General features: G+C 39.7%; 1 protein-coding gene across 1 annotated transcript in view; it reads right to left on the bottom strand.

Annotated features, from left to right (window-relative positions):
- MRTFA (myocardin related transcription factor A) overlaps window positions 1–11,263 on the bottom strand; it is a 47,260-nt gene extending 35,997 nt beyond the window's left edge. Inside the window, exon 1 of the mRNA XM_061364253.1 lies at window positions 10,620–11,263. Coding sequence (XP_061220237.1) covers window positions 10,620–10,746 — 127 coding nt within the window. The 5' untranslated portion in view covers window positions 10,747–11,263. The remainder of the gene's footprint in view (window positions 1–10,619) is intronic.
- Window positions 11,264–13,194: the final 1,931 nt, after the last annotated feature.

Genomic DNA, 13,194 nt, shown 5'->3' with positions numbered 1-13,194 from the left:
CTGCTATTAAAATGCAGGCTGTTTCCCCAGCTCTTCCTTAGCAACCATACTACAGACAAAATGGAGTTTGAGAGGGTAAAGAACAGAAAGAAAATTTATTTTGGTCTCTTAAAGCTGTTACAAGAACCTTTCACACTAGCGGCAAAAGCCACTTACTTATATTCATGTTGTGGTCTTCTCTTTGTGAGAAGTAGGATTGGGATGACAGTCCCTACACCCAAAGACGAAGTCTGTGGAGCAGATCCTGAACAGGAAACAAACCAGGACCAGGAGTGGTTCCCTACTGCAGGTCACATGAATGATGAAAGTGGATTTCTTGAAAGAAATCTTAGCAGAAATTTGCATGTTCTGCTGCAATAGGTTTAGATGTGCAGGTGTCTCACACCAGTTTGAGGAGCACTGATAAACTCCCTACCCAGCTATGTAAAACAGAGACGAGTGCAGGTACAAAGCCAAACAGGAGGTTTAATTAAAAAAGCCACACAGCCGCATCCAAGGCAGATCCAGTAGAGGGGACTTGAAACTTTTTTCATGATCACCTTTTATTTCTTATCTTCTTAGTAAGTTTTTGAGAGCATTAACAGTTTGTACATGTGAGAACAGCGATACAGTTCTGCCTGATGCAGGCCTAAAACCTCTATCAAGAGATCCTTAAAAAACTGAACAGGTCCTTCACCTCCAACAACTTTCAAAATATTTCACAGTAGACATGCTAGTAATAATTCCAGGTTGTCATGTGGTCACATAATACCAGGGTTGTTTTTCTCCATCCAGCAATTCCAAAAGCCTTTAGACTCTCAAATGCCCAGAAGCTTTTAAGAGCAGCTGAAAAGTACAGAAAACATTACAGAGCAACTGGTCATTTAAGAACACAAGAAGTGGAAGAAGAGAAAAAATTAACTGACTCTCACCCTCAGGACAACAAGGGCTTGTTTCTTGATAAAATCACACTCTTCAAAGCTTCTACAGCTTAGAATGCTCTTGGGTCATATAAAATCATTGACATGACATACAGCTTATGACACATGCAGGCATGACACACGCCTCCTGACAGACAAGATGCACTGTCCATATGACTGTGTTCCAGGAGACTAGTTTTGGCTACTGGAAACAAAAAAGAACCCAAGGTACAGGTCAATAGCACCTTTTTGCTGGGACAATGCTGCTGGAAGAGAAATGTGAAATAGGATTTTCTTTTTTAATATTCTCAAAGGATGATGACATAGTTGCATGTATTATCTTTTAACAAGCCAATGTTACGAGGCATTAAATAGCTCCCTTAGTGGAGACAGATAAATACAGATTCTTTGATATGGGTAATTTAGCAGAATCAAAGATCTCAACCTACAGAAGAGGCTGGTCCCCAGAGAATAAAGAATCAGAAGCAAATACACAATCAAAAGCAAAAAGATCTACTTCCATCCTCACATATTACCGAAATGTTGCTGGCTCACACCAGCTTTGTCTTCTTTAATACTAAACTTTTAAAATCAAATAAATGTATTACTCTTAGTACATAGGTCTTTCCATTGAATGCATAAAAACCCACTCTTATAATGAAATCTTACTACATCTAATAGTTCCTTTCAGCACTCACTGAAACTGTTAAAACAGGACTTCAAGAAATTAACCTGAAACACATCTAACCTGGTATATTTAGTAAGATACGCGACACGAAAAAAAGCTTGCCAACAGGAAAAGTTGGTTTGCTTTCTGTGCAGGGTACTGATTCTTATAAAACCATTTTGCCCCAGTAATACTGGTTAGATGAAAACTAAGCACGTGAATAACTAGGCACATACCCATATCTATGGAATTTGGCTACCACGCATGATTCAACAAGATGACCTGTAACAAAATGCCTAGGTGGAAAGGTCTATCTAAAATTGACACACCAGTGTTCACAGTAAATATTAGCTGTAATCAGCGCTTGCTGATGCCACCTATACATCCATTGTTACTATGTATAGCTGGAAGAGGAGCTTTGAGGGGGGGGAAACAGAGAGAATATCCCAACTCCCTGTGTAAACTTGAGTCACAGACTACTGATTTATACATTTCCATGAAACAATGAACAAGGAGGAACTAACACTGCCCTCAACCACCTTGCAGGGAAGACCCTGGGAAGAAATTCTCCCAGATAATTTAATACGATGTGGCAGATGGGGACAAATGAAGGAAAAAGAAGGAATGGGTAGACCTAACCAAATAATCAGATCTACAGCTATCTACTAATGTGACAGTACAAAAGGCAAGATACAAGCGAAAAACAAGTTTGAACCTTTTTCATTTTTTTGCTAGTAAAGAAAGAGGTATCTCTGCCTGCAATAAGAAAGAGCTCCAACCTTTTAACTCTCCTTACAGATGAGACATGAGAGTTGTTTATATTTGTTCTGAAAAATTATATAGAAGAAAAAAGAAAAAAAAAGACATGTTTGAAGGTACGCCAGAATCTGAACAATTTTTCATTTTATTTAAACCTCTGAGTTCAAGGGATAGTATGTTTTTGTGTGCTTCTAATAAGCAGAAAAATATCAAGTCTTGAGACACTGCCCAGACACATCCATAAAACACATGACTGGACATGTTTATAATACTAAAATTGATGTGGAAATCCTTCCATGCCTCTTCCATCAATAAGAGACATGGTCTAATGTTTTTCCTTCATAACTCACTTCCCATACTGCAATTTCTGCTACAGCACAGTGCTCCAGCGTATTTCACATCAAGGCCAAAAACTTCCTCAAATATATCTCAGAGACTGTGTTGCTGGCCCAGTAATTCAGCCTTCCTTCTGCCACAGGACACCCTCTGCAGATAGAAGAGTTCCCTTCACAGAAATCATTTAATGGTCAAGATACCACAGAACTTCCGTGGTAACAGCTGGGGCACCTTGACATATGAGCTCTGTTTCTGGGTTTCCCACTTAAATGTGGAATAATTCTCTATTTCCAAGACCATTTCAGATTCTTAACCACCTAAGATGTGTGGTTTACTGAAACTAAATGCAAATGGGAGCAAATGTGGTTTTCTACAAATGGTAGAAAAAAGGACTCAGAAGTATGCAAATTTAAAAACAAAACCAGCAGTTCTTTAGAAGAAGTAATTAACCAGTTATATAGAAAACCTGGAAAGCTGGCCCTTCTCATTTTAATTTAGCTAGCTTGAGAATCAGCCAGCTTCAGCCAGTTGATTGTGCTGACAGTTATTTCAAGAGACATGGAACAAAAGTAGTTTCGCCCAACATGCATATTATATGCAAAATAAAGAATAAGAGCACTGTCTATCCAGTTAGCATTCCTGCCACTAGCTTCTCTCCAAGCTACAGCATCCTCTCTTAGCAAGCATTCCAGGTGGATGCGACAAGGAATTTCTTTAGTTCATGGTAGTGAGAAACATCTTCGCTGTTTTCTCAAAGACTGTGAAGAACACATGCCACAGTCATGGCAGCTGAGGTTCAAATAAACATCCCTGCCTCGGTACTGCAACAGTCCGGTACCTTCTTTATAGTTTAAGGACAATTTTATTACAATTCCATTTCTACTTGTAAAAAATTTACAAGCTATGGCCATCATATCCCTCTACATTAAAAAACAGTTCCTTCGCAGCAGCCCAGTATTCCTATTACAAAATTCTGATCCCCAGAATTCCTATTACATACAAAAACGCACATCAAATTCCCTCAAACTCTTTTAAACTCTGATCATACAACACTGACTTACTACTTCTTAACTTTCTCTTTGGATATTTACTTTCTCTCAAAACTCTGAACTAAAGATCTCCAGGACCGACTTTCTTGGGTTTTTCTACAAGGGAAGATCCACAGCACTGAAAACAAATTTGGCTATGAGGTGTAATGTGGTTCTTAAGTGCTATCATAGCTATAAATATCTAAATAATATAATTCTGTGTAACAGGTCAATCAGCAAACTAAAAAAACCCAGCAGCCCAGAAAGGCCTGCATGACCACTGACTTCAGACTGGTGGACAAATTCTGCAGATGTTTAAAATGCTACTGCTGGCTCACTCCTCTAACTGAAGGACACAGAGGAGACTGCCAGCAGCAGCAGGTACTCCCATACTCATTGCACACAGTGGTTCTTTCCAACTGCTAATAGAGGTGGGCTTTTGCTAATATACTGAACAAAAGCAAGTGAAGGGCAGACTCATTTCCTTTCTGTTGCTCCCTCCAGCAGAAACGCAGGGGAGATAGCTACGTGGTGATTGTGTTTGCAACCTCTGTAGTTAGATTCACTGTCACATGTCAGTCCTGAAGATACAATCCTGGTTTTAAACTGCCTGCAGTCAATGTGACAGCTATTATTAGCAGCAGTAAAAGAAGTCTCTTACTGAGGCACAAAAGTACTACTAGCTTAGCATCTACTTCTAAAATGTTGTCTTCCACTTCTGAAAAGGGACAATTTGACATCGGAGCATGAAAAATGGTGTAAACTGCAAGCAGGCTTAGAAGGGCTTTCACATGTAAGTATAACACAGAAACAGGCATGAAAGTGTAGGAAAGCGAAAGTGAAGAAAAAGAGCATTAGAAAGAGCACTCACTAAAATAAACAAGAAAACCCACAGCTGTTCGCAGGGACAGGTTACATGCTGCTTGTAATACTGACCAAAACACTCAAAGGGATTGTGTACATCCTGGCTTCCAGCACTGCTGTGAAATGTGCAGAGATGAGTAATCAAAGAACAGAGCCACTGCCATATTCAAGTCCTACAAAAAAACACCACTACAGTCTCCATGCCTTTAATACTAGAGGAACATGCAGCAGCATTAAGCTGGGGAAACTTCACACAAAGAAAGGCTGAAGCAGATCTCTTCTTTCTGTCACCCAGAAAGTACCACTCAGACCCGTCTCCAATGTTTGTGCCCTGACAAGTGTTTCAGTGAAGAAGGTTACTAAACAGATGTTAAATGTGCGGCAGAGACGTTATGGAAAATACCCTCAGAATGGTGTCAGGCCCATGAGCTGTCTTTGGGAATGGAGACCATGGAATGAGGTCTTTATAAGCATTGCTGCAACAGATGATCCCTGAACCTACCATGGAGAAAAATCCACTATGGGCACTTCTACTGAAAACTTTCAAACAGGATTGGGGTTTTGGTTTTGTTTTTTTTTTGTTTGTTTTTTTTACACAATATTTTCTTTACAGCTGTTTACTTCTGAAAGGTATGAAAATAAGATTGTCCAGAAAGCCTGGATTTCACTAATTTTCACTGTCAATTTTGGAAAGAATCCATGTCTGAAAGCAACATATCCTCCTCCTTATTACTGACCTTCTTTCATATTTCTTGTTAGCTTCATCAGCTTTGTTTTCTTGGATGAACACTTACTATATTACATACATAATGAACTTTGACAGTAGGTCACCTCCACAGTTCTTCTACCCATCAAATTGAACACTGATAAGCAAAAGACATTTTGTAGTTCTTACTAGTAATTAACATTTTGAATGTACTTCAGCTATTGTAGGTAAGCTCTTCATTTTGAGAGATAATAGGTAAGTAAATTTTACATACCACCAGGAAAAAATATTGTATCTACTTGCACTAGCCTAGATAAAAGAAAACCATGAGTTTTGTTGCAGGTTAATGCCATTCAGCAGATTACGCATCCACTTACAGGCCCCCTGCAAGAAAAAAAAAAACACAATTTTCCCTATAGGCTCTCTTTCATTTGATAAACCTAAGCTATGTCAGGACCCATATCCCATTTTCTACCACAGGCTGCAGAAATTCTTGCCAAGAAATGTGCTGCTTTAACATTTTGGATCAAAATTTATTGATGTAGCAGGTGACAAAATCAGTAATTCAATGCTCAGAAAAGACTGGGTAGATGGGAGTTGGCTCACGAAAGGAAAGACCTAAGCAGGCACTTATTTTTGGTATAGATATTCGATAAGTGTTGATCAATGACTTGCAGGTGTGACAGAACACTGAAAAATCTGAGGTGACTACTGACAGACCTTACAGACGATAGAAGTACCAAGATAAGATTTACAGAGGCAACCTGATGTGGATCCAAAAACATGAGCAGAAACCACAACTGTCATTGACCCTTATCTTCTTTAGGCAGGAGAGTCTCAGTGACATATGTCTGGCAAAGACTTCGAACAAGCATGTTAACTGCAGAAGTTGTTTCTGGATGCAAAACAGGCAATCTGAGCTTAACTATCATAGTTCTGCTTTCAAAAAGGCATCTGCTTTTCAGTTCCTGGGAAACATCAGTCATTTGCGTTTAAAAGTATAAATACAGATATTTTCTTCTAAAAAAAATTAATAGCAGATAATTATCAAATAATGAATAATTAAAAAGCCACACAAGTTTTTACAAGCTTTATTAATATGTTTCCCAATTGCTGGCATTACCGCTACCCCAGCATCACTGCCACTGAATATGAAGCTCAGTTCAACTGTGAAAAAAATTCAGTTGACAGAACAGGAAAGTACTTGCTTCAGATTTTACTTGGTATCGTTACTAGTTCAAAGCATTGCCTGCATAAATGCTATTGACAGCTGTACTCATCATACCACACCCAGTTTCTATTCTTTTTGTTTTCTGCATGTGTTGAGTCCTTACATCTTCTAGCTCCTGCAGACCTGAATCCACAACTCTTTTTCATTAGTTTGTGCTAAAGAAAGTATTATAGTAGCTGGGTTTTGACAAATAGATCACGGTATGGCAAACAAGCTAGCCTTTCTCTGTCCCTCTCTTCCTCTTCCTCCTCCTCCCATTCCCAGAATGAAAATAGCTAGGGCTAAAGCAACAGCTGGGGATCATTACACTGACAGGAATAGTTCAGTAAACTCCAAGAGAGAAAAACATGTCATATCCAAAAAACCAAAAACATATTAAGGCAGCAGGACTCCAGGGATAATGCTATGACTCTCCTTCCACTGATAAGGACTGACTTATAAAAGCCGTGGTCATTCAGTGTTAACCCTTTTCCTAAGCTTCCCACTCATGCCATAAAGTTAGCAAACACCCTGAAACACCTCTACTTTTCAGTTGAACGAGGCACACTGGGAATTAAGCAGAACTAAATTTAAATTGCCATCTTACTGCCAACTTTGATCCACCTCACATTAATATATCATTATGTTTCCTTCATAGCACCACCTAACTTTTAAGCATAGTCACAGTCACTGTGCCACACATTTGCAAACACTAGTTGAAGCACCAGGCTACATATGTCTGGTGCACCTCTCGATTTGCCACAGGAAGTGCCAGCAGAGTAGCTCTCCATACTTTCAACATGGTTTTTATGTCTTTCCAAATCAGAGCACTATTTATATAAGTAATTCTGAATTGTGGGTCATATCTGGCCATAATACAGACATGCGTCTGTTACATTTTGTGACTGTTTTCTGACCTGCGTTACCCATGCATTTGCATGAGACAGTGCTTTGACATCCCCCACAGTACCTTCCGGTCCACTCTGAAGTAGAAAGACACAGACCAACCTTACAGGAAAAGGTCACCCTATGTTCCTGTGCAGATGCCTCACAGGCAGGGGCTGCTCTCTTGTTGGGGATCTCCTTGGTGTGGAAAGCTTCCAAGTCTACTCATGCCAGTCCTTCTGCCCTCTACTGGAAGAGGAAAGGCCACTGACCAGCTCCAACTGGTCAGTGGCATTTGTGACAATAAGGTCTAGGTCACTCATGAAGAAAGCTGTATGTTAACAAGCACTTGCATGACTCTTGATCTCTTCAAAGTACTGAACAGATATTAATAGTTTAATCAAAGGCTAAGCTAACTCAAATTACCTCACATTTGCTGTGGACTAAGAATGTGCACACAGCTACAACAGATCGGATGGCATGCAGGAACTTGTTCGTGTGTCTGGCCCCCGAGACACAAATCTTGGAAAAAGACAGGTGAGTTTCAGTGTCACCCCCTGAATCACATTGAACATTTTTTAAGGGAGGATTTGACCCCTAAAATGTGTTTCATTTAAAAGCAATGAATGAAGGACTGAAGTGGAAAACTTCGAATTTACTGTTGAAATTTACTTGTGGAAGTACTTAATTCTAAGCTAGACTCACATGAATGCTAACTGTTTTTTAAGCAACTTTCTGCAATTCTCTCTTTGTATCTCCTATGAGGGGCTATCATACTGTTGTGTTGACTGGTCTAGAAACTGCAAACTTGGCTCTGGTTATTTGAAAACTAAATCATTCCAAGGCATTCTTGAATAGAAAACATGTTTATAGATTCCTGAATTCTAGGAATTTTACAAATAACTGCCCCAACACATACTTTTAAAAATACAAGCATATGTTTTTTTGACTTCCCCATGTCAAATCCATTTCTGTGTGGAAAAGATCACCAGTTCCCAAACTCCAATGTCAAGTCCCAATTAAAAAAAAAACCATAAATTATAAATCCGATTTAGGAGGCCATCTGTTTTCTAGAAGCAAGGAAATAAAGTCTGTTCCAGATAGCTGCTTCTCATGAGATTCATTAAGGTATGAGCACTGCTAGTGTAATACAAACATCCCTTATTTGCCTGGCTTTATTAAGAGGAGAAAGCAGACCAGCACTAATTCACCTGTGTGTGGTAAAGAGTGAGGAAGATGTCCCGACTGATAACAAAACTAAGCCGTCCCATTTTTAGGGTACTACAATCATTATAGTTTCAGCTGAATGCTAATTCTGGACTTGAAGAGCTTCCTTAAGGTTTTACACATGAGTGCATCTGCTTCTCCAATGCCTGTAAGATCTGGCTCTGGAAAACACAGTGCATACTACAGCATAAATATAACAGGCACACCAAGACTGCAGGAGACTTGAATGGAGCAAAGCTAAAGAGTTATTCTTTTCTCTTCTGAAATGAAAGACGCTGGAAGCATCTATTTCTCTTCCCTACCTTTCATTTGGCAGCTGGTGTAAAGCCGCTTTCCTCATCACATAGAGTACCATGCATTAGACATAGGGTAGGCTGATGATATTGCTAGACTTTGCAGAGTCAACAGCTTTTTCAATACTCAGAATTATACAAGAATTTAATTATCTTAATTCACTTCAACTTGAGACACCCACAAACATTCTTTATAATAATGGAAGTATGACAGAATTGCATGTTTGTAGTTCTACATGTTATCCCACTGTAGAGCCTGTGGATAGTGACTGTAGAGACTGGATGAAAGTTGTATCCTGGCACATCCAAATGCAGAGTGCTCACCTGTGAAAATTAATGCCTTGCAAATACAAGACAGACACAAGTTCTGACTTCTTTTATTTGGTTTGGTTTTTTTCCTCTGAAGATTGATGTGCTGCGGTTTTTTGCCTCCCAAGCAAAGTAATCTGGGAATACTGCCTATACCAATGGATTTATAACTCCCAAACTTGACTTTGAGGACTGTGACTTCAGTTTTCTTTCATTTTTCCATATTTGTTCAACAAACAGCATTCCAATGGGAAAAAAAAAAGAAAAAAAAGAAAAAAGGCAAGTATATTTTAAAAATCTAATAACAAACTAATGCTTGATATATATAAAAGAGGCTTGGTAGGGGGAGTGACAATAGCGGGTAGAAACTTCACAGTTTTGTTTGGCAGCCTCAGCAGGCCTGGAGCTGCATATGAGAGAAAAATCTTCTAAACACAATCATCTTCCACACACTGGCTATCTTTCCACAACAAACACAGCCTTATTTTATCTGGCTTTCTGTCCTCAACTCCTATCACCCTTTACTTTTCTGTCTCAAATGCCACTGAAAGCCATTTTCCACTTGTTTCAGATCACAGTACATGAAGCTGAAATTCCATATCACCTTATTTCTGAGGCCACTGAGCACAAGATCCTGGTTCACTCCTGCAGGTTTCCATTCAAATTTCACCTGTAGCTAGATGGACCCAGTGCTCCTGACAAAACATGAATCTTGTCATATTTGCCACTGGCATTTTATTATGTTCTGCCATTCTTCTCTGCAATCTTTTCCAGGTTTCCATTTGTTGCTATTTATTATGCTGCACACTATGAATAGACCACTGTCTGTTTTCATCTTCTCTTTCTTTTTCAATCCTTCCAGATCTTCTTCCTCATAGATATCACTCCCTTAAATCTGACTTCTAACTATCCATATAATGTTTCAGAATTGTCATACCCCCATTGAAAATCACATGTATCTGCAGGAGAATACCACTAACTAAAACAGAATCACACATATACACACCCCACTCTTTTCACATTCTCCAAACACCACCACACTGAAACTTAAACATGACATTCTATTTCTTTCAAGGCAGAGTTGCCACTCCAGAACAAGCCTTTACACCTTCAATGAAACAGCCTTAAGACATTGCTCACAAGAGCCCTATAGACACAGAGGAGAGGAAGGAATTTAAATTCTGAAATTAAAACTTCCAAATGCAAGTGGAATTGTCCCAAGGTCCAGCACCGCAAGTCACTACATACAGAGCTCCAACCTTGTTCAGTGACATGCTTATGAGTGCCCTCGGGGACAACAGGTCACAGGAGTCAGTGGGAAACCCATAGTCTGGACTACTGCCCAGAAAAGAAAAAGCAGGCAGGTTCAATATGCAAACAAATAAACCACAAACCAATTAACAATGTCTACAACAAAGAAAGCAGAGCCTGCTAACCTTCTCGTAAGCTGTGGTATGGATCTTGATACGTGCTTGAATAGCTCTTCCCTTGCTTTGACACAGTCTCTGCAAGCGGCACAATCCCAACATAGGCAGGCTGCAGTGTCTTGGCTTTATCCAACATATTAGAGGAAATCCCTGGACCTGAAGACAGATGCTGTAACACAGGAGGCGTCCCGGGATAGTGGAAGGGGTGCTTAATCCTCACAAGAAACCCTTACCACAGTCCCTCTCTACCAGGTTTCGGTCACTGCACCAAGTGGTAAAGTGAACAAAAAAATCAGTTCACTGCTAGATTCCAAGGCTGTGCTTGCATAGGAACAGAGAGGTAGTTGAGGCACAGACAAATCCTGACAGCCAACATCTAAAGATTAAAATCAGCAAGGTTCTTGGCAAAACTTTTCTTCCTACTATCTCAAAGCTCAGTCAGAAACTCCACTGTTTCAGCAAGCGGCTATAAGCATTCAGGATCCCAGTATGCAGAGCGGTGCTTATCAACAGATGCATGGACTCCTCCATGGGGCCACTTGCAGTAAGAGCCAACCTCATTTACCCAAAATAGTGAACAGTTGGTTTCTCTACTCACACTACAGACACCTGCCAGACAGGCAATATCATGTGATTGAGCACTACCCTCTCTCCCCCTGCACCTCCCAACTGTAAAAGCATGCTGTACACACATCTAGGAGAACACCACCACTCCTGGTGCACAAGCCATGCTGCTTTTTCTCCCTTCCTGATTAAAAAGGAAATAGCATTTCAGCTGTGGAGAAAACTAGACCAATAATCTGAGAAACAGAGTTCTTACATGCATTTGCTCTGAGAACACATACAGATAACAGCAGGCTACTTCTATACAAGCACACATTCTCACCTCACCTCTTCTTAAATCCTTTCTCCCTACCTAGTAGAAACACCTACCTGAAGATAATCAGCTGCACCCAATCTGTAAGCTTCTACTACAAGCACTGCAACTTCAAAATCTGTACTTGCATTGAGGCATTCGTCTCACGTAGAGCTTATTTAATGTGTATCATGAAGAGATGCCATAGTGTTGGCAAACTCTGGTTACACATACTGCCCAGCACAGTACTGGAGTTGGAAGTGGCCAGAAAAAACGTCATGCTCCATCTGAGCAACAGCCAGGAGATACTCTCACCAGTACAGTTGGTGGCATTATTGGTTTTTAATGTCACTAAGCATGTATCATAAAAAATGCAAAAATAAAAGAGTTGTCCAGTGAATACACATACCTGAAAAATGTATTCTGGCATCTTTACAGGAAAAAAAAAAGATGAACAGAAATTTTTGTCATCCTGCAAGCAGGAAGCAAAGACAGCCACATGGACATCACAAAAATAAAAAAGGTAAATATTCTAAACAGTGTAGGAACAGTCTCCATTTCACCTTCTGCCCCTGCCCCTGTCCCCAGTCAAGACAAAAATTTCTCATCTCCAAATAGTTTGGGAGGTATCCAAGTCACTTCACAAAGCAAGGCTGGAATAACAACCACAAGGAAAAAAGTCTTCAATAACAAAGCTAATCTCTAAGAAAAGTGGTGTTCAACCAAATCTTAAAAGCATGTCTTCAACTCTGCCATAAGCTGCATTAGTGGAACAAAACAATCTAATGTGTTTAAGTTAAAAACTAAAAACTAATATACAGAATTGTACATGTTTACTAAATAATGATGCTAGATGGCACCAGTGACATTTCTGAGTACTTTCAACAGGACTCTTCTTACTTTGACATGTTCAACCTTCACTCAGGAAAGAATCCAAACTCTAAAGTTCCTGAGGGTAAAAAAATACCTTGGGTGACAAGATCTGTAATGCCATTATTCCTAAATTACCAACATATACTTAACACAAACTCTCAAGCTTAAATTTCAGATTTGTAAAAGTCAGGTAAAGATTCGGTTTCACAATGAACTTTGGCCAATAAGGTCAAATTACTTCATAAATAGATGAGTTCATTTTTGCGTGAGCATTAGCAGTTGTGACTGTGGAAAGCTGCCTTCGGAAGCTGAGCTGGCAAACCACAAGGGTGCTAAAGCCAGGATGAAGGAGAATAGAAAGAAACACACTGTCCAGATCTCCTCTTTCAGCAGCAGCACAAAACTGCACATTGGATCAGATCTGGTACTCTGTGCAGACAGGTCCCACAATTACCACAATGACTAAAGGACAACTACCCTGTGCCAGACTGAATCCTATTTCTTCTGGCAATCAATGCACCATCTGGACGGTAGAAATAACAAGATTCAGCTGCAGAGGTCAAAGACTACTATTACTTTGCCAACCTGAAAGAGGCACCAAGTAGCTAATAATACATGAAATATACTGCCAGTTGGGCAGTTTGATCATATAACCAATCCTCTGCTGCTATAACTGACAACTGCAACTTGATGAAGATTTGATCCTCTCTTTTATTTGCTGAGTAAGATATTCTAAAATTTTATCCTTCAGCATCAAATTTGTCCTACAGTGTTACCTAGTGTCTGAAAGAAGGAGCAATTATTCTAAACCCAAAAACGTTGGGCCAGAACACTCCAAAAAGGACTTGGATAATG

This window comes from Neopsephotus bourkii, unplaced genomic scaffold (genome assembly GCF_033783945.1).
Source record: "Neopsephotus bourkii isolate Nb327-2 ecotype Australia unplaced genomic scaffold, CSIRO-AGI_Nbou_v1 NB_107, whole genome shotgun sequence".
NCBI lineage: Eukaryota > Metazoa > Chordata > Aves > Psittaciformes > Psittacidae > Neopsephotus > Neopsephotus bourkii.
This window is presented reverse-complemented; position numbering and strand designations above follow the sequence as displayed.